Source organism: Delphinus delphis, chromosome 11, assembly GCF_949987515.2.
Source record: "Delphinus delphis chromosome 11, mDelDel1.2, whole genome shotgun sequence".
NCBI classification, from domain to species: domain Eukaryota; kingdom Metazoa; phylum Chordata; class Mammalia; order Artiodactyla; family Delphinidae; genus Delphinus; species Delphinus delphis.
The window spans coordinates 26,837,190-26,857,853 of NC_082693.1; the positions used below are offsets into that span (position 1 = coordinate 26,837,190).

The 20,664-nt window shown below is 40.7% G+C and overlaps 1 protein-coding gene across 13 annotated transcripts in view; it reads left to right on the plus strand.

Annotated features, from left to right (window-relative positions):
• Window positions 1-20,664, plus strand: part of BICD1 (BICD cargo adaptor 1) — a 207,959-nt gene that overhangs the window by 81,652 nt on the left and 105,643 nt on the right. For all 13 annotated transcript variants that reach the window (XM_060026145.1, XM_060026144.1, XM_060026150.1 and 10 more), the window contains exon 2: window positions 6,786-6,998. In XM_060026145.1, coding sequence (XP_059882128.1) covers window positions 6,786-6,998 — 213 coding nt within the window. The remainder of the gene's footprint in view (window positions 1-6,785; window positions 6,999-20,664) is intronic.

Below are 20,664 nucleotides of genomic sequence, written 5' to 3' on the forward strand. Positions count from 1 at the left end.
ATTTAAACCATTGATGGGATTATAACTTATATCCTTTCTACTCCAAAAGTATTTGAAGCAGATTAAAACAAAAGAAACCAATACAGTGGGGGTAAATACACCTCAAGAGTGTAGAGAAAACAGGAGATAGTTATACCAGAAACTTAAGTTATTTTAGTTCATTGCTACAGAGCATTTAACGCTGAATTTCCTGGCAGCTGAGGCAACAGAAATACAGTTGGTCAAATGATTTTTATTATATGTTCAAAGAAGATAAAGTAGTTCCTTGGGGAGGATGGGTTTTAGTGATAGGCCGTTTGACAATCCTTTCCTTCCTCCAAGTTAAATTATGTCTAAATATTCCCTGGAGCACTCAGCTCTTAGTGCTATAGTGGAGACTTTAAGGAACTGCCTCAGATAAGTCTTTGAAGACACGCCGTGGCTATGCTGTAATTCTTGCTTAGCAACACTTCAGTTTAGCTTTGCTCCTCTGGGGAAAGGCCAGGTTCTGGCTCACCTCCTCCTTTGTTCGGGTCTCTCCTCAAAGGTCACCCCCTTCTCTGATCGTCCTCTCTAAATGAGGCTCCCTCTGTCCACACCTGCCTGACTATCCCTGCACTGTCCAACATGGAGGCCACTAGATATGTGACAATTAACATTGATTAGATTACATAAAATTAAAAATTTAATTCTTTGGTCATATTGCCCCATTTCAAGAGCTCATTAGCCACACGTGGACAGTGGTTACCGTACTGGACAATACAGATACATCATCGCAGAAAGTTCTATTGGGCAGTGCTGTTTTATACTTTTACTCTGGATTTCATTTTCTTTTTAGAACTTTTCCAACATTATGCTGCATGCTTACTGATTTATGTTCCACTAGAATGCTCCCAAAGGCAGAGATTTTTTTCTAGAATATTGCTAAATCCTCAGTGTCTAAAGCAGCGCCTGTTACAGTTCTCTGTAAGTACTTACTGAGTGAATGAACAAACGAATGAATAAATTTTAGTATTTCAAAGAAGAATGTTTTGTCTAATGTCCTCGAGTGACCTAGTATACTGTTGTCACAATTTTTAAGATGAAAGAATGAAGATTCTGTAACCAAGGATCATATTTTAAAGATAATTTGATATTATTAAATATACTAGCCGAACTTTTGTCTTTCATATTGTGAAGGATAATAAGCATGAAAATTCCACTTAACAGTTAATATATTTTCCTGAACATGAAGGTAAAAAAATACCAATTTTCTTGGGATTAAAAGTCCTGCGGGGCTTCCCTGGTGGTGCAGTGGTTGAGAGTCCGCCTGCCGATGCAGGGGACACGGGTTCGTGCCCCGGTCCGGGAAGATCCCACATGCCAAGGAGCAGCTAGGCCCGTGAGCCATGGCCGCTGAGCCTGCGCATCCAGAGCCTGTGTTCCGCAACGGGAGAGGCCACAACAGTGAGAGGCCCACGTACCGTAAAACAAAAAAAAAAAGTCCTATGAGTAGAATGAGAAAGCAAGGTACTTATTATATAGCTAAATGAACTTACACTGGCGTGTGACTGAAAGCAACTGTGATACATTGTGATGGACTATATTAAAGATGATAATTGTGCAATTATAGCTACACACATGATAGAAATCATAATACATTCTAAAATTGTATAGAAATGTCAGTTTACCTCAATTAATTTCAAATAAAACTATTCATGAAATGACTGCAGTGCCTAAAAGGAATTTGCTATCTGAACAAAATATAACTAGAAGCATGACTGCCCTAGGTTTGCCTATAAATAGACAGCAAAGCTAGTTTTGTGATTTCTGCCAAGTGTGCAGCTTCAATAGCCTTGGAAAAGATTGTCTCTCGTCTCTTGAGTCCAGCTTTGTTAGGAGATACTTGGAATGGTGGTGGAGGAGGGAGGTACCCGGCAGAGCCAGACAGGTCTGGTAAATCAGCTTCAACAATTAGGCAAATGATAGTTGTCAGTTGGCTGTCATGCCCATTCCAGTTACCAACAATTAGGAATTGAGTAAAGAAGGAGTTTTTTCTCCTTCACCCTCCCTTTCTAAAATGCAGATATTTTCTGTAGTGTTAGTTCTCAGCGTATTTGCAAATGCAGATCATGGGGCATCTGTAGCCTGTGCTGGATTGGTATTATTTTTCTATTTCAAGTAAAAAAAAAAAAAAAAAAGCACCATGGTAAATGTCCTTGGATAACCTTACATACTTTCAAATCAGGTCCAGTGAAGGGCCATGTTCCTCATAAAAATAATGACTAGGGGCCTCCCTGGTGACACAGTGGTTGAGAGTCCGCCTGCTGATGCAGGGGACATGGGTTCGTGCCCTGGCCCGGGAAGATCCCACATGACGCGGAGCCATTACCACTGAGCCTGCACGTCCGGAGCCTGTGCTCTGCAACGGGAGAGGCCGCAATGGTGAGAGGCCCGTGTACCGCAAAAAACAAACAAACAAAATAATAATAATGACTAACTTTGGAAACCCCCATGTTCAGTTAAGTTTTCTGAGCTACAATAAATATGAATTAAGGATTCATCAAAATGTTTATATTTTCAATTTCAATTCTTGACTCTACTTTGAAGATCTATTCTGTGTATATATCTAAAATTTTTTATTTCCTTTGGTGCAGGATCCAGAGTACAATTCTTAAAACTTTACATCAAGGGTGGAAAGATAAATTCACTTGCTATTAAGACATTAGGGGTTGTTTTAGCCACCAAGAGAGCATTGCCTGTGTGCTGAGAATAATGTGAGAACCATAGGTTGCCTAAGTCTGTTGATCTTACTTAGGCAGAGTTAAGAAAATGGCCCTGTGAAAGTTTTCTGTTACATAGATGTGGGAAAGTAGTTGTGAAAAAGAAGCAAGTTGACGTGCTTGACACACAGTTCATGCTAATTTGAAATTTTACCAATACTTAAGTATGATAGTCAGGGTTCCTTTGCCAGTGTGAGGGTCTACTGAAGACGTAACCAGGTCACCGTGGGGAGATGTGCTGCCAGATGTCTCCCCTCCAAAGATTTTTTAATGGGTAATGAATTCAGAATTGACCTCACAGAATCTGATCATCACTGATAGAAAAGCAAGGTAAACATCACTTCCAAAGACAATTTTTCATCTGTTCATAAATCTATATGCTTATTATCACATGTAGAAGCTTGGCTACTCAAATAAGAATTTCTTTCTGTCCTGAGACTGAGCAAGCCAAACACCAAGAGTATTCTGCTCTGAATAGATGAACATCAATACTGAAATATTTCTTTCTCAGTTGATGTTTAGGAATCATCTGTTGATTTTGATCCATGTAGAGATTCTAAGGAAGATAGTTTATTGAGACATAGGCTTGCAGGTTATTTTTTAATTTTCTGTTTCTGTAGTATAATTTGGAGATGAATACCAGATTGTCTTTAAAATCACTAAATCATAACTTTATGATGTCCCTTTTAATGATTAACCCAAACCTTTTCTGCCTTCAAGTTTGTAACAAATGTGAAACTGAGTTTCAGAGGTTAATTCCAGCCTTGTTTCTTTATGACCTGTACATAGTCCAGAAGCATCATTTTATGACAGTTAAAATTTTAAAATGTATATCACATCATAAAGCCATAGCACTTCTAATTGAATAGTGACCCTTTGGTGTTCAAGTACACATGTTCTTTATAACTGTATGTGCCAGTATTTTATCAAACCTATCAAATTCTTGAGGGCAAAGACTACATTTATTTACCTAGCTTTTTATTTTGAAATAACTCTAGACATAGAAAAAGTTGCAAAAATACTACACTGAATTTCATGTACCCTTTACACAGCTTCCCCAGATGTTAACATCTTACATAACCATAGTACAGTTATGGAAACCAGAAACTGACATTGCTACAATATTATTATCCGATATAAAGAATGTATTTCGGGACTTCCCTGGTGGTCCAGTGGTTAAGACTTCGCCTTCCAATGCAGGGAGCCATATTGTAACAAATTCAATAAAGACTTTAAAAATGGTCCACATCAAAAAAAAAAAAAAAAAAAAAGAAGGGGGCTTCCCTGGTGGCGCAGTGGTTGAGAAATCTGCCTGCCAATGCAGGGGACATGGGTTCGAGCCCTGGTCCGGGAAGATCCCACATGCCGCAGAGCAACTAGGCCTGTGAGCCACAACTACTGAGCCTGCGCATCCGGAGCCTGTGCTCCGCAACAAGAGAGGCCGCGATAGTGAGAGGCCCGCACACCGCGATGAAGAGTGGCCCTTGCTTACCACAACTAGAGAAAGCCCTCGCACAGAAACGAAGACCCAACACAGCCATAAATAAATTAAAAAATAAGCTTAAATCATATGGGCTTCTAAGAAGACCTCTGCTTAAAACAAAAAAGAAAAAAAAGAATGTATTTCAGTTTTGCCAATTGTCCTAAAGTCTTTTTTTCAGGTCAGGGTCCAATCCAGGATCCCATTCTGCATTTAATTGTCATATTTTCTTAGTCTCATCTAGTCTGGAGGAGTCTTCCTCTATTTCTCCTGACCTTAATACTTTCGAAGAGTCCTGGCCAATAATTTTGTAGAATGTTCCCGTTTGGGTTTCCTTGATGTTTTCTTATAGTAAGAATTGGCCTACTCATTTTTGGCAGAAATACCACAGAAGTGACTCTGTTCTCCCCTCAGTGTGTTATACCAGAGGGTACACGATGTTAGTATTTCTTGTTGCTGCTGAGCTAACTTTTGGTCACTTAGTTAAGGTCTGCCAGGGTACTCCACTGATCAGTTACTATTTTTCCCATTGGAATTAATAAATATCTTGGGAGAACATGCTTTAAGACTATGCAAATATCCTGTTTCTCGTCATAGTTTTTGCCTATTATTTTATATTCCACTGATAATCTTTACCTGCAACTATTATTACTTGGTGTTTGCCAAGTAATATGCTGATGTCAAGTAATGCTGATGTATTTGATTTCTATTAGAATTAAATGATTTGAATCCTACTGTAAAGAAGAGCTATTCCTTCTCTTATTTATTCAGTTATTATATTAATGTGGGCTCATGAATATTTATTTTATTCTATGGATTATAATTCATTACTATAACTATTTTGTTTCACCAAATTATCCCATATTTAGCCCTTGGGAGCCCCTTCATGTAGGCTCTCATTTTTTTTTTTTTTTTTTTTTTTTGCGGTATGCGGGCCTCTCACTGTTGTGGCCTCTCCCGTTGAGGAGCACAGGCTCCGGATGCGCAGGCTCAGTGGCCATGGCTCACGGGCCCAGCCGCTCCGCAGCATGTGGGATCCTCCCGGACCGGGACATGAACCCGTGTCCCCTGCATCGGCAGGCGGACTCTCAACCACTGCGCCACCAGGGAAGCCCCACATCATTTTTTTAAAAGCATTTTGTTACTTACTCTTTGGCACCACATGATGCACCAAGTTCATTTTGCTCCAGTGAGAGACTCCATCATTTCTTCCAAGAGCCCTAGTTCTTTTAACTGGAGATTGATATTTAGAAACAAAATTTGGCTGCAGGGTTTGCTGACAGAGCTAGGAAATCTGTATGCACACACACACACACACACACACACACACACACACACACAAGCACCTTTCTCTCTCCATCTATCGACCTATCTCCCTATTAAAGACTATCCTGATAATTCTAATTACAACCCAGTACCACTAGTTTCCTTCTAGACTTCTCCCTTTCCTTATTTGTAATGCCTTTCTCCAAGAGGGAGAAACCTGTCTTTCATTATCCATAATATATTTACTTATTTCCTCAGCCCTAGTGTACATGTAAAGAAGTTTCAGAATTGTGATTCCATAATCCCTGTGAGAAACAAATTTACTAACTATACTATAGTGTTTGGGTACAGTTCTTTTTGTTTTTAGCTTTACTGTGTATAGCAAAAATACTGATTTCCCCAATCAGTTTAGATCTTTTCTTCTCAACCTTTCAGTGTGGTCCTGTTCTTCATTTGCGGTACAGCTGGATTCATTTGTTACTATTTGTGTTCCATTTGGGTACCTGGACACATAGAGGCTGATTTTCATTATTATTTATTTGGGAGGTATGTGAAACCTTACTGTAGTTTTAAGAGTCAGAGCGATATGAAAAGGCATTCTCAGAAAAGTGTGACTCCTATGAAATGTGATCCCTTGTATAGTGTTTCATTCCCTCATTCTTTCTACCCCATTCCCACTCACCCCCCGTAGCTTACCAATTTCATTACTTTCTGGCTTATTTTTCCGTATCTCTTTTTCCACAGATATGTTTTCTTATACATTGGTTGCATTTGAATGTCTTTTTGTGGTACCGGGCAGTTTGAAAGCTGTTTGGTGATTTTTCTCTCTTAAGGGCATTGTTCATAATTGGTATATTCTTACCACTAATGTATTAGAAAGCTAATGAAACTATTTTCTTTCTTGAAAATTTCTTTTGGGATTTTTTCTGGAATGAAAATGAGAATATGAATTTTGAAGGTCTCATTAGCACTGAACTGTCTATTCCTTAAAAAGATTTGTCTAAAAAATGGTAACATAAAACAAGCAGCAATGTTTTTCAAGTTTTAACCTGTTTTATATATATATATATATATTAGCAAAATAGTTAAAATTTTTCTTTCTCAATTGAATTTGAATTATTTCAAGTGTCAATGAGAGCTGCTAGCCTGTTAGATGAACTATGTACTTTTTGCTTCTGGAAGTCTTGCAGAATACCTTTTCTTTTACACAAAGTAAAACAAATCATGTTCCCAAGTCTGTTGAATAGTGCAGTGGTGCATTTCACTGTGTGCTCTTTTTCTTTCCAAATCCTCTGCAGGCATTTGGGCAGTCCTTCTCTATCCACCGTAAGGTTGCTGAGGATGGAGAGACTCGGGAGGAAACACTTCTGCAGGAGTCGGCATCGAAGGAAGCTTACTATCTGGGGAAGATCTTGGAGATGCAGAATGAACTGAAACAGAGCCGGGCTGTGGTGGCCAACGTGCAGGCAGAAAATGAGAGGCTCACAGCCGTCATGCAGGATCTGAAGGAGGTAAACAAACAACAAACATATTCCCTTTGAGAGAGCTGTGGGAGAGAGAACTAAGATGAAATTCTTCCTAGGAGGGAGGAATAAAACTTTTTCTCTAATCAGAGGAGCTGTATTAAACAAGAAGCACTTGATGCCAATGCTAGCAATTTTTCTGCTTTTTTGGTGAAATGACAGCTTGTTCTGAGATGAGCTTTTCTCTCTCTTATTGTTTGTTAAGAATTAAAGTCTATTTATTGAGTACTTAGGAATTGGCCTTGCTATTTCTGCGAGGTGTTTAAAAAATACAGTGACCCTAAGGTCACTTCCTCCCTTTTACCTGTTTCAATACAATGTGGAGAGGAACAGTTGGCTGTTATGCTCGGTGTCAGCACTAATTCAAAATGAATGTGGTGTTAGACTCTCCTCACTGGGGAGAGAGATCCTGGGGGAGTGTTCTGAGGGGTCTTAGAGTCTGGTGATGCAGAACCATAAACTCTTCTTCTGGCTGTAGACAAGCAGCAAATTATAGCTGGTATGAATCAGGTTAGGAGCCTTCTTCAGTCCCCAGGCCCTCCCTGGACTCACTCTTTCCCTTCAGCTTTTCACGTAGCAGCGTCATATGCCAGATGGTTTCAGAGTGGCAGAGTCATTCTGTGCTGGAGGAAGGAGGTAATGTTGGGGACAGAAATAGCCAAAAGCAGCTTCATCCACCAAACCCTTTTAAGAGCATTTTTGAAAACTTCATATTAAGTCGTTCACTCCAGTTTTTGATTAAGAAAGCTATAGAAGAGGTGCAGATTTCCTCTGATTCCTACACCAGTGCAGTGGAGGTTGACAAACAAATACCGGGTCCACTACCAAGTGGGCTCATTAACTGAGCGGTTTTTTTTTGTTTTTTTTTTAAATTTATTTTTGCCTGCGTTGGGTCTTGTTGCTGCACGCAGGCTTTCTCTAGTTGCAGCGAGCGGGGGCTACTCTTCGTTGTGGGGCGCGGGCTTCTCATTGCGGTGGCTTCTCTTGTTGCGGAGCATGGCCTCTAGGCACGCGGGCTTCAGTAATTGTGGCTCATGGGCTCAATAGTTGTGGCTCGCGGGCTCTAGAGCTCAGGCTCATTAGTTGTGGCGCATGGGCTTAGTTGCTCCGTGGCATGTGGGATCTTCCCAGACCAGAGATCGAACCTATGTCCCCTGCATCGGCAGATGGACTCTTAACCATTGTGCCACCAGGGAAGTCCCTAACTGAGCATTTTGATAATAGAAAAAGGTCAGATGAAAAAATTGTTTGATATTGTGAAATATAACCAAAGTAATCCACTGATACCTTTCTCTCGACATTAGTGACATATTAGAAATAAAGTTTCATTATTATAACATATAAGTTGTCCAAAATTTACTGGAATTTAATCAATAATTTACATTTGCCTGTGTCCATATTACCATGAACTCAGTGAATATTGACAGTAAGGTTTCTGCTTTACCTAGTTCATTGTCTTTGCACATGCCCCAGATATAGAAATATGACTCTGGAGACAAAGAAAGGAGCCAACCAAGGGGAATTTAGTGTTGGGTACCAAAAAGAACATGAGAGTTTTCAGGATGCCCTGCCTCATTTCCCTCCACTGCAAATGATTGTTAAAAAACAGAGCCCATCTCCAGTTCTTCATTTGATGCATCTGTATGTGCTGGGTCTTCACCATCACTTGCTTATCCTTTGGAGTACCAGACCTCCTCCTCCAAGTGGACTCAAGGTCATATAGTGCCATAGGCCACCTTCTTGGATTAAGCAAAGCCCAGAACATCCACAGGCAGAGACCTCAGCAGCCATGGGCAGCAGGTTCACGTGGCAAGTTGGCAGAGAGGCTGTGATATGGGCAACCTGAGGGCCATGGGCACCCACATGCAGGTGGTTTGTGTATAAGGACTGCAATCAATGAGTCAAGCAGTCTTGATGGATCCTCTGAAAGCTACACAGCCCCACTGTGCGCGGCAGTTGCAGCTGAGGAAAGAATAGCAAAGGTTCAGGAAAGGGTACCACAGATGTTTTCCTCTTGGGGCAAGACAGTGGAGATTGATGGAACATCCTCACTTACATACGCCATGCTTGAGTGCAGTTTCCAATGAGTAGATTTATGATAAGTGGCAGGAGTTGATTATTAAGAATGAGGATGCAAGTTAGGAATAAACTGAGGCCACAAAGGAAACAAAATGCTGAGAAGCCCTTCATTCAGATCAGTTCTCAAATTTTAGTGAGCACCAGAATCACCTAGAGAACTCATCAAAACACTAGTCTTGGGGCTTCCCTGGTGGCGCAGTGGTTGAGAGTCCGCCTGCCGATGCAGGGGACACGGGTTCATGCCCTGGTCCGGGATGATCCCACATGCCACGGAGCGGCTGGGCCCGTAAGCCATGGCTGCTGAGCCTGCGCGTCCGGAGCCTGTTCTCCACAACGGGAGAGGCCGCAACAGTGAGAGGCCCACGTACCGAAAAAGAAAAAAGAAAAAGAAACAAAAACAAAAACACTAGTCTTGGGCCCCCTAAAATTCTGATTCAGTGTACTAGGTGGAACCCAAGAATTTGCATTTCTAACAAGTTCACAGCAGGTAGAGACCACACTTTAAGAACCACTAATTTAAACTTCTTTGCCTGGCTTAAAGCTGGGCATGGGGGTATCATAAGGCTCACAATTTGGGGAATTGCTGGATGATCACTTGGTTATAATTCTTCGATTTCTATGCGTTTTCAGTAGTTGATTTGCCGTAAGAGAATAACTTGTTACGTCCAAATTTATGTATTTTTTTAATCTAAAACAGCTCAAGGCAGTTTAGCCATTTGGATTTGTCAATAACTAAAAGAAAACAAACAAACAAACAGGTGGTCAGTTTCCTGGTCTTCTAAGCGTGCCAACAATTTATCTGTTAATATTCTTTCTGATGGGCTGCAAGCTAGTGAGTGGTATTACTATATCCCAGAGCCCTGCTGTTTTTCATGCAGACATTGTTTTAATGTCGCTAATAAAATTATTATTAGCATGTAGGGCTGAGGACATTTGTAAAAGGAGAAAAGGAATAAATTCTATTTCTTGGTATGTTGATACAGACTTTTGATGGCTGATGTTAAGTTCAAATCCCAGATTTGTTTTTATCGCAGGCTTAGTTTTGTTTGTCTTTTTGTATTCTGGGTATTGATTGGTGCATAGTGACTGGAAGAGAGATGATGAAACAGAAAAATCATGACCTGAGGGACCATGAGAAATAGACAAGGATAACCAATAAAAAGCATAGTAAATCATCAGCTTGACAGATGCTGTGTGAATTTTTTTTTTTCTTTTTGGCCGCACCCCACAGCATATGGGATCTTAGTTCCCCTGTCCAGGAATTGACCCGTGCCCCCTGCATTGGAAGTGCTGAGTCTTAACCACTGGACTGCCAGGGAAGTCCCTGTGTGACTTTAATAATTAAATTAATGGAATTATTTTTATTTACTAAAAGGACTAATCTCTAATTTCAGTAGGATCATTGGTACTGGCAAAGGTGCCCGTGTGTGTATATGTGCTGTGTGTGTTATGGAAGCTTTACACTCATATTTGCACACACATATGTGTGTATTTAATTCCACAGTCAACTTCTTTATATGGTATGTATAGGACAGTATAGTGGAAAAAATGGAAACATTTCTGAATTAGAAAATCAATATTCTAGTCTCAGCACTGCTAAAAGTTTTAGAATTATACTCACGGTATTTGTCAAAGATTAGTATATAGTAAATACACAATAAACATAAACTGTTATCATTAATAACTTTCTGCATCCGCCATAGAGCTATTGTTGAAATTATCATTTATTATGTAGATCCATATTCTTAGGTTAAAGAAACATTAGGTAAATACCTCTTTGAATTTATTGCCTTGAAAATTCTTTCCGTTGAGATATGAATCAGGTGGTAGGAATTATAGGGTTTTTTTTTTTTTTTTTTTGCGCTACACGGGCCTCTCACTGTTGCGGCCTCTCCCGTTGCGGAGCACAGGCTCCGGATGCGCAGGCTCAGCGGCCATGGCTCACGGGCCCAGCCGCTCCACGGCACGTGGGATCTTCCCGGACCGGGGCACGAACCCGTGTCCCCTGCATCGGCAGGCGGACTCTCAACCACTGCGCCACCAGGGAAGCCCTATAGTATGTTTTTATTATTGCTTTGGTTGTTAAAAACCTCCAGCACTATGTGTCACTATAAAACCTAACTTAGATTTTTCATATAATTCTCATTTTTAAACATTTTCATCAGCCTTATTGTATATGTGTTCCTAATGGTAAACTGCTTTAAATAAGATTTTTAAGTACAGGGAGTATAAAGAAAAAATGTCACCCAATCAAAGAACCAAATCGGAGTTAATCTTAAACAAGTTAGGGGTTAATCCTACAGGTCTAGTAACAGGCAGGGGATGGGAAGGGGGGAATCCTTGACCAGCATCATTTCGGTGAAAGCTAAATGACAGCAGATCGATTACTGTAGTGCCTAAGCACATATTGAGTAAACAAGTTTGAATTTCATTTTTTTATCTCAACCTATAGGTCTAAAATACTAGAAGATATCCTGAATTTCACTGTACAGCCATGCCACTGTAACTACCAAGAGCACATGGCTTCCTCTTCTGAATCTTTCCTCAAGTTAATGAAATTTCTGGCACAATACATGAAGCTTTAGTACAACAGCTAAATTTCTAACTAGTTGGTAACATTTTATTAAGATATAGCCATTTTATATTTCAAAAGCTGCTTAATCCATATGATCTTTATCACATTTGAAGCTCCATTTTTTTTCCCTCATTGGAATATACAACCAAACTTTATAATCCACCAGCTCAATTTTCAGGAATCGATTATAGCCACATCTAATAAACTCTTAGGCCATGAAGGCCCCTAGTGATTATTTGGTAAAGCCTACTCCCAGATCAATAATTCTTTCTCCAGTAACCTGGAATGGCCATGTAGCCTTTACCCAGACACTTCCATCACTATGGAGATGGTAAACTATGAGTCCTTCCAAGGAAGGGACTGTCTTTTGTTTGTCATTTATCTTGGTATCCCCAGGACTCAGCACAGTGCCTGGTCAAAAGAAGACATTAAAAAAAGAATGTTTGTTGAGTTGAACTGAACAGAAATAACATACTTTAGGAGTTAGCTACCTCTGGTTTGAATTCCACCTGTGCCACTTACCAACTGTGTGATATTGGACAAGTTACATTTGTTCTGTAAGTGTCACTTTCCTCACTTCCGACATGGAGATGGTAATACTAATGTACGGGTCCTATGTCAAATGCCGTGCACAAAGGAGATGTTAAATTACTGTTCATTCCTTGTCTTCCAGATCCCTCCCAAGGCTGCCCATCCTGTTGCTTGGCAGCTCTAATTGTTAAACTGCCCTTTTTTGTTCAGTGAAAATTGACTCCCTGTAATTTTCACCAACAGGCCATATTCCTAGCCTCTGGATCTACAGAGAATACGTTTTTTTGGTTTTCTATTCCACTTCACAATTTTAGCCCATGCCCAACAGCTTCAAATATTTGGAAAGAACTATCTTGTCTTCTCTTTTTCAGATTAAACATATCTAGATCAATTAGCACTTCCTCATGTGACATGGTTTCAGGATGCCTCAGCCAGCATCCTGTTTATTACCTTCTTAGACTGAGATCCAGTGTCTCTTAAATATGTCTGCTTTTTAAAAACAGACTATTGACTGTCTTTACCCCATTGGAAATTTTTGAAAACGTGAACTGTTGGATGAAGGGTTGGAGTTTCTCATCTTAGGGTTTTCATCTTTTTGGATTTTCCACTTTGCAGTCATACATTCATTCATTCATTCAACAGAGGTCTCTTCAGTGCTTGCTATGAGCCAGATGCTTGGGTGCTTGGAAGCATCAGTGAACAAAAAGTCAACAAGGAGTGGTTGTTTTCAATGTTAAAACAACTAAATGTGTTCAGAAACTATTTCCTTCTACTCTTTACTATCTGTGGAGATAGTGAGCTGTGTTTTAAATCTTTTTTTTTTTAACATCTTTATTGGGGTATAATTGCTTTACAATGGTGTGTTAGTTTCTGCTTTATAACAAAGTGAATCAGTTATACATATACATATGTTCCCATATCTCTTCCCTCTTGCATCTCCCTCCCTCCCACCCTCCCTATCCCACCCCTCCAGGCGGTCACAAAGCACTGAGCCGATATCCCTGTGCCATGCGGCTGCTTCCCACTAGCTATCTACCTTACGTTTGTTAGTGTATATATGTCCATGCCTCTCTCTCGCCCTGTCACAGCTCACCCTTCCCCCTCCCCATATCCTCAAGTCTGTTCTCCAGTAGGTCTGTGTCTTTATTCCTGTCTTACCCCTAGGTTCTTCATAACATTTTTTTTCTTAAATTCCGTATATATGTGTTAGCATACGGTATTTGTCTTTTTCTTTCTGACTTACTTCACTCTGTATGACAGAGTCTAGGTCTATCCACCTCATTACAAATAGCTCAATTTCATTTCTTTTTATGGCTGAGTAATATTCCATTGTATATATCCATTCATCCGATGATGGGCACTTAGGTTGTTTCCATCTCTGGGCTATTGTAAATAGAGCTGCAATGAACATTTTGGTACATGACTCTTTTTGAATTTTGGTTTTCTCAGGGTATATGCCCAGTAGTGGGATTGCTGTGTTTTAGACAACATATACTATAGATTTAATATTTGTGTCCCCCAACATTCGTATGTTGAAACCTAATCCCCAAAGTGATGGTGTTTGGAGGTGGGGCCTTTGGGGGTGATTAGATCATGAGAGTGGAGCCCTCATGAATGAAACTCTATAAAAGACACCGCAGAGAGCTCCCTTACCCCTTCCACTATGTGAAGACACAGCAAGAAGTTGGCCATCTATGAACCAGGAAGTGGGCCTTCACCTGACACTGAATCTGCCGGTGCCTCGATCTTAGACTTCTTAGTCTCCAGAGCTATGAGAAATAAATGTCTGTTTAAGCCGTCCAGCCTATGGTGTTATTGTTATAGCAGCTCAAATGGACTAAGACAACATATAACATTTCGTACAGTAAATTACACTCATCTTAGTCTCTCGTTAAAACTACAGATAGGTGGTACCTGCTGTGACTAAGCAAAAAACATCTAAACAGATTAGATGCCATGGACCTCAGCCACCAGCACACAGTCACTTTATTTAAGGAGAGTCCTTCAACCACTCTTTAAAAATCAAATTGCTTCTACTGCATAAATAGGTGGTTTGGTAATAGTGTGGAATTAGAAATCAGGATATCTGAGTTCAGGTCCTAACTTGACCGTTTTACTAGTTCTGTGATTAAACTTCTCATTTTCCATATAAACATTATAATAACGCCTCTTCTACTCCTCATGATTTTTATGAGGAGAAAATATTTTTCATGAAAGTGCTTTACAAGAAGTAGAGGACTATGTTAGTGTTATTTATTGTTTTCACAGTTTGTAATCGGACTTATTCTTACACAGCAAGACAAAAACAACAAATTTAGAAAGATGTATTGGGGTCTACTGTCAGAAGGCCCCAGCACCTTTTGACAGTAGCAAGAAGTAATGTCTGGGGCTTCCCTGGTGGCGCAGTGGTTGGGAATCTGCCTGCCAATGCAGGGGACACGGGTTCGAGCCCTGGTCTGGGAAGATCCCACATGCCGCGGAGCGGCTGGGCCCATGAGCCACAACTACTGAGCCTGCGCGTCTGGAGTCCATGCTCCGCAACAAGCGACGCCGCGACAGTGAGAGGCCTGCTCACCGCGATGAAGAGTGGCCCCCCCGCTCACCGCAACTGGAGAAAGCCCACGCACAGAAATGAAGACCCAACACAGCCAAAACTTAATTAATTAATTTTTAAAAAAAAGAAGTAATGGCTGACACCCTGACACCAAAAGAAGAAACAACACATGTTTAAAAGCCAGTAGGCTGAAAGAGGAGAGCTGTCTGGGTGTTCTTACTATCAGTGTAAATAGCCTTTCGTACCTGGCTGGTTCTCAAAAGGGTCACTGCGTTATTTCTCAGTACAACATCGAATGTGCTTACTGATGGGGAGAGGTTAAACTATTTAAGTCATCCAATAATAAAAAAGCTTTTCTTATATTCTCTGAGGTTCCTGGTTGAATGATTGGTCATTGAGAGCTGTGTTTACACATAGCTGAATGAAATTGACACGTCCAGCTGAATGATGATTTTCCTGTTCTGTAAGGGCATGGCTTGACTATAGCTGCAAAGTTATTTCCCTGGTACGTCCCAGTTTCTACTTGTTGGGAATGGACCTCACACCTCCCTGGAATGATGCAAAGTGTCAAACAGTGAAGAATTATCACTCTTTTAATTGGTTTAAATAACTAACAATAATATCATAGCTAACATTTATGAGAGCTTATCATGTGCCAAGCACAACACTCAGCATCTTACATTCATTATCTCATCTAATTCTCTTAAACTTACGAGGCATGTACTGTTTCTATCTCCCCTTTACAGATGAGGCAGAGAGGCTGACAACTTGTCCAGCAAGCAGTCAGGCTGGTGTCCTAAACCAGGCAATCTGACTCCAGAGTCCCTGCTCTTAACCGTGTTAGTGCCTGCTTATTTGTTTATTGATTCCACTGGAGAGAGCTTTTTTGTCAAAAAGTTCTTTCTAACACTTGCTGAGCTGCAGTAAACAAACATCCCTATTAGCATCATAAAGGAATTTGAAAGCAGTGTAACAATATACAAACAATTCACCTTTGAATAATTGTGATTTGATTGTGCCTTTGGGAAAAATAATTTACATTAATGGGTTTGTTTGTAGAATTAGTTTAAAATTACAGGCTCATAGAATTTTTTTAATGTATGTGCGTATAGTCCTGTGAATTTTAACAAATAGAGATTCATGTAACCACAGTTATGATGCAGAAATTGCATCATCCCCAAAACCTCCCCCTGTGCTGTGCTACTCCTTTGATAGCCTTCCCCACCCCAGTCTCTGATAGTCATCTGGTTTCTATCACTGTAGTTGCGTCTTTTCAGGAATGTAGTGTAAATGGAACCATACAGTATTTAACCTTTGAGAGTGGGTCCTTTCCCTTAGCATAATGCCTCTGAGATTCATCTAAGTTGTTGCACGTCAGTTGTTTCTTCCTTTTTATTGTCAAATACCACTGTATGGATATACTACAGTTTGTTTTTTTTTTAATCAATTCACCTATTGAAGAACATTTGGGTTATTTTCAGATTTTGGCAATTACAAATAGAGCTGCTATATACATTCATGTACATTTATATTTTTATATGAACGTAAGTGTTCATTTCTCTACGGTAGATACCCAGGAAAAGTGGAGTTTGTGGATGCAGATGTGGTACGCTGGCAGATGTGAATGCGGACAGTCTTTGCAAGTCCTCTTCAGGTTGCTTCAGTTTTCTCACTGAAGGAAGCAAGGCCAGCAGCTGACAGGGAAGATGGGGGAGGTGTTGGGGATTTGAGGAGAGAGAAGTGGTGAGATAATCACTTAGAAGAGTGAGTCACTAAGATATGATCCTAGGAATGAGCGGCTGAAGCAGGTGAAGGTCCCTCAAGAGGAATTCCAGGAATTGAGATCACCTTTGTGCATATTAAGAATGCCAGAAATTGAGACCAGGAGTTCTGGAGACATTGGCAGTGAACCAGGAGCTGAAGTCTTAGAGAAATAAAGGGGAATGAGTTGGAGTTTACTAAGTGACAGTAACAGTGCTGAGTAGTGGGTAGTATGCAGTGTCTATGCCTACCCTGCTGCTACCTTGTCCCCGTAGGAAGTTACTGTTAATTTGTTTTGTTTTAATGTACATTTACTAAGTAAAAACAAAAAAATCTCGGTATTCCCTGGTGGCGCAGTGGTTGAGAGTCCGCCTGCCGATGCAGGGGACACGGGTTCGTGCCCCAGTCCGGGAAGATCCCACGTGCCGCGGAGCGGCTGGGCCCGTGAGCCATGGCCGCTGAGCCTGCGCATCCGGAGCCTGTGCTCCGCAACGGGAGAGGCCACAGCAGTGAGAGTCCCGCGTACCGCAAAAAAAAAAAAATCTCATGATGACATGAGATTTAAAGCAGAGGAATTTTAAGGGTGGAGGAAGAAGAGGGTGAATGCTCTGAAAGCAGCCAAGCGGAGCAAGATGGGCACCCATCTCACCTCCAGGCCTGTACTTGAGAGAGTTGCAGGGGAAAGTGTCCCCAAGGGAGAATCAGCTTTCCATTAATAGAGGAGTACATTATACACATCTGTAAAATCACCATGCCTGCTATAATCCCATATGCTCATAGAGTCAGTGAATATTGATTAAAATGCATGCCTTGTAAGGAGTGTATACATTTAATTTCTCTTTTTAAGGGTTGGAAGTACTTTTTTTCCTATGATTTGGAAAGTTGGGTGGTTGTATTTGTCAATGAGAAATAATACAACAGCTTTTGAATAGCTCTCAAAACGTCAGTTGATCTTAGTCAAAAATATCTTTAGCCTTTCTGAGCTTATTTTGGGCAGGCGATAAGGACCTGCATCTCCATAATCCCAAACATTCTGGGGAAAACTTCAAAAATGAAAGCATATGTAAATGTTTCCAACATCCAAAATGTTGGACAGCATTTGGACACAGCTTCAAAATAGTACCATTTTCATTTGTGACTCTCTGCCTTAGACAATGAGAAGGGGCATAAACTTCTGGCCTGATATGACAGTTGCATCAACTTCCTGTGTAATAGCCAGTCACTAAACTAGTGCCAAATGGAGAATTAAACGGGAAACTGCAGGGAAGGTCGAGCTAAAGTTAGAAATGGTGAGAGAGCTTTGCTTGGGGCAGGATGCAGAAATGGCAGTTCTGGAGCTGACATAGGTTAAAAAATAAAAATTTGTTTTTAAAGTATTCATGTGTAGTTTCTTTACTTTTTTTATTAAAGGTAATTTTTATCAGTTATCATTCATCATTTTAAAATAAGCAGCAAAAGGCAGACTACTTTTTAAAATGTGTGGTATATACTTGGTGCATATATCATTTATATATGGATTTTATATATATGGAATATATATAATATATATGGATTTCTTTCCTTTCCTCTCTCCCTTCCTCCTGCCCTTCCTTCTTTCTTCCTCCTACCTCCCCTTCCTCCCTTCTCTTTCCTATCTTGTGAATTAGGGTCAAACACCAGCTTTCTACCTCTTGGAACATAAAAATAAAGATCTGTGCACAATCCATTTTATACACATTGATTCTTGGACTAAAAATAGCTTGATTCAGTTTCAAACTTTTTCTCCTACCCGAAGCTCAGATTTTGCTCCCTGTGCGGACTGGGTGGAAGGAAGAGTAATGCACAATCAGCATTTCTGCTAGAATGCTTAGTGGACAATTTTAATCTTTTTTTACATCTTGACCTCTTTCCAAAGAACATCCTGGTTGGCAGATCTAGCCTGATTAAGATTCTGTTCAGGTATTTAATTCTCCTAAGGGAATTTATAGCTTAATCTAACAATCAACGATACCTGAATCTACTCAGAACTTAATTTCTTGAAGGTTATAGGAGACTTATACTTGAACAAGGTAGAAAGAGCAAACTAATGAGTGAGCTTAGCAATATAATGAGTTTTGATATGTATCTTGAATTATACTTTTTAATGCTTAATCAACAAAGATATTTAAAAAAATACTATAGACTGAATCATACTAGATGCATTAATATACCCAAACTTTAACTTCCAATTTGAATTAAAGTAGAATGCATCCCATAAGAAAGGCTGTCCATTGGTTACCTACTTAAATAGCTTTCTCATCACTTGTTCACTGATATTAAAAGTAAATTAGGGCTTCCCTGGTGGCGCAGTGGTTGGGAGTCCGCCTGCCAATGCAGGGGACACGGGTTCGTGCCCCGGTCCGGGAAGATCCCACATGCCGTGGAGCGGCTGGGCCTGTGAGCCATGGCTGCTGAGCCTGCGCATCTGGAGCCTGTGCTCCGCAACGGGAGAGGCCACAAAAGTGAGAGGCCCGCGTACCGCAAAAAAAAAAAAAAAAGTTAATTAGGGCTTCCCTGTGGCACAGTGGTTGAGAATCTGCCTGCCAATGCAGGGGACACGGATTCGAGCCCTGATCGGGGAAGATCCCACATGCCGTGGAGCAACTAGGCCCGTGAGCCACAACTACTGAGCCTGCGCGTCTGGAACCTGTGCTCCGCAACGAGAGGCCGCGATAGTGAGAGGCCTGTGCACCACGATGAAGAGTGGCCCCCGCTTGCTGCAACTAGAGAAAGCCCTTGCACAGAAACGAAGACCCAACACAGCCAAAAATAAATAAATAATTTTAAAAAAACCCAGTAAATTAGAAATAGTTTTCTGATAGTTTTGGTTTCACTAAAACAATTTTTCAAAAAGCAGAATTATACAGTCTCTTCTGAGGCTCTCACAATATTCATAAACCTTACTGTCTGCATTACATTTTTTTAAATCTATAATATTAAGGGCTTCCCTGGTGGCGCAGTGGTTGAGAATCCGCCTGCCAATGCAGAGGACGCAGGTTCGTGTCCCAGTCCGGGAGGATCCCACGTGCCGTGGAGCGGCTGGGCCTGTAAGCCGTGGCCCCTGAGCCTGCGCGTCTGGAGCCTGTGCTCCGCAACGGGAGAGGCCACAGCAGTGAGAGGCCCTAGTACCGCAAAAAAAAAAAAAAAAATCTAGAATATTAAAATGTGTTTCCTAATGGGCCTTGGCACATAATTTCAAATATGCACATTAATAGATTGACACTATTTGTGGGCCAAATTATTCCTGTGTCGTCTTGTGGCATACGGGAGAGAGTATCTGTCTAAAAATGAAGTCGAGATTTGGCTACTTGTACAGAGAAGTGGCCAGCAAGTGTTTTCTGGATGGTAAATTCAGTTGTTAGAATGAAAAGGAAGCTGAAAGGATAACAATATCTATCTTGTCCCAACTGCTAATGATAATGAAACTGGGCCTTGAGAGTAATAAAAATCTTGCAACTTTATTTGAATCAATCTTTCATTGGCATTGCTTGCCAATGAGATGTTGTTTTACAACCTTTTTTTCTTTTTAACTCCTTAGAGAGTGGTTCAGACATTTTTTTCCCTAATTGCCACAAAACAAAATACTGAGGAATAAGATTTTGTAGGGTAGTGTTGAGCTTGGGAGGATCACAAACCATTATAATATATAAGTTTTTTTTTTGCTTCCCCAGGGATTAATTTTTACCCCCTTGGGGGCTGCTGTAACAAAATACTTCAGATGTGGTGGCTTAAAACACAGACTTACTGTTTTATAGTTCTGGAGGCCAGAAGTCTGCAGTTTAGTAGGCTAAGGTGTTGGCAGGGTCTTCTTCCTCTGGAAGTGCTGGAAGTGTGTCCATTTCCTCTTCTAGCTTCTAGGACTGCACTTCATGCATTCATTGGCTTATGGCCCCTTTCTCTACGTTTCAAAGCCTGCACAGCCTAGCATCTTGTTTCAGTGTCATATTGCCTTCTTCTTTTGTGTCAAATCTTCCTCTGCTTCCCTCTGATAAGGACACTGTGATTACACTTAGGGTCTACCCAGATAATCCAGGATGATCTCTCCAACTCAGAAATCATAACTTAATCACATCTGCAAAGTCTCTGTTACCATATAAGCTACCACATTCACAGGCTCTAGGGATTAGGACCTAAAT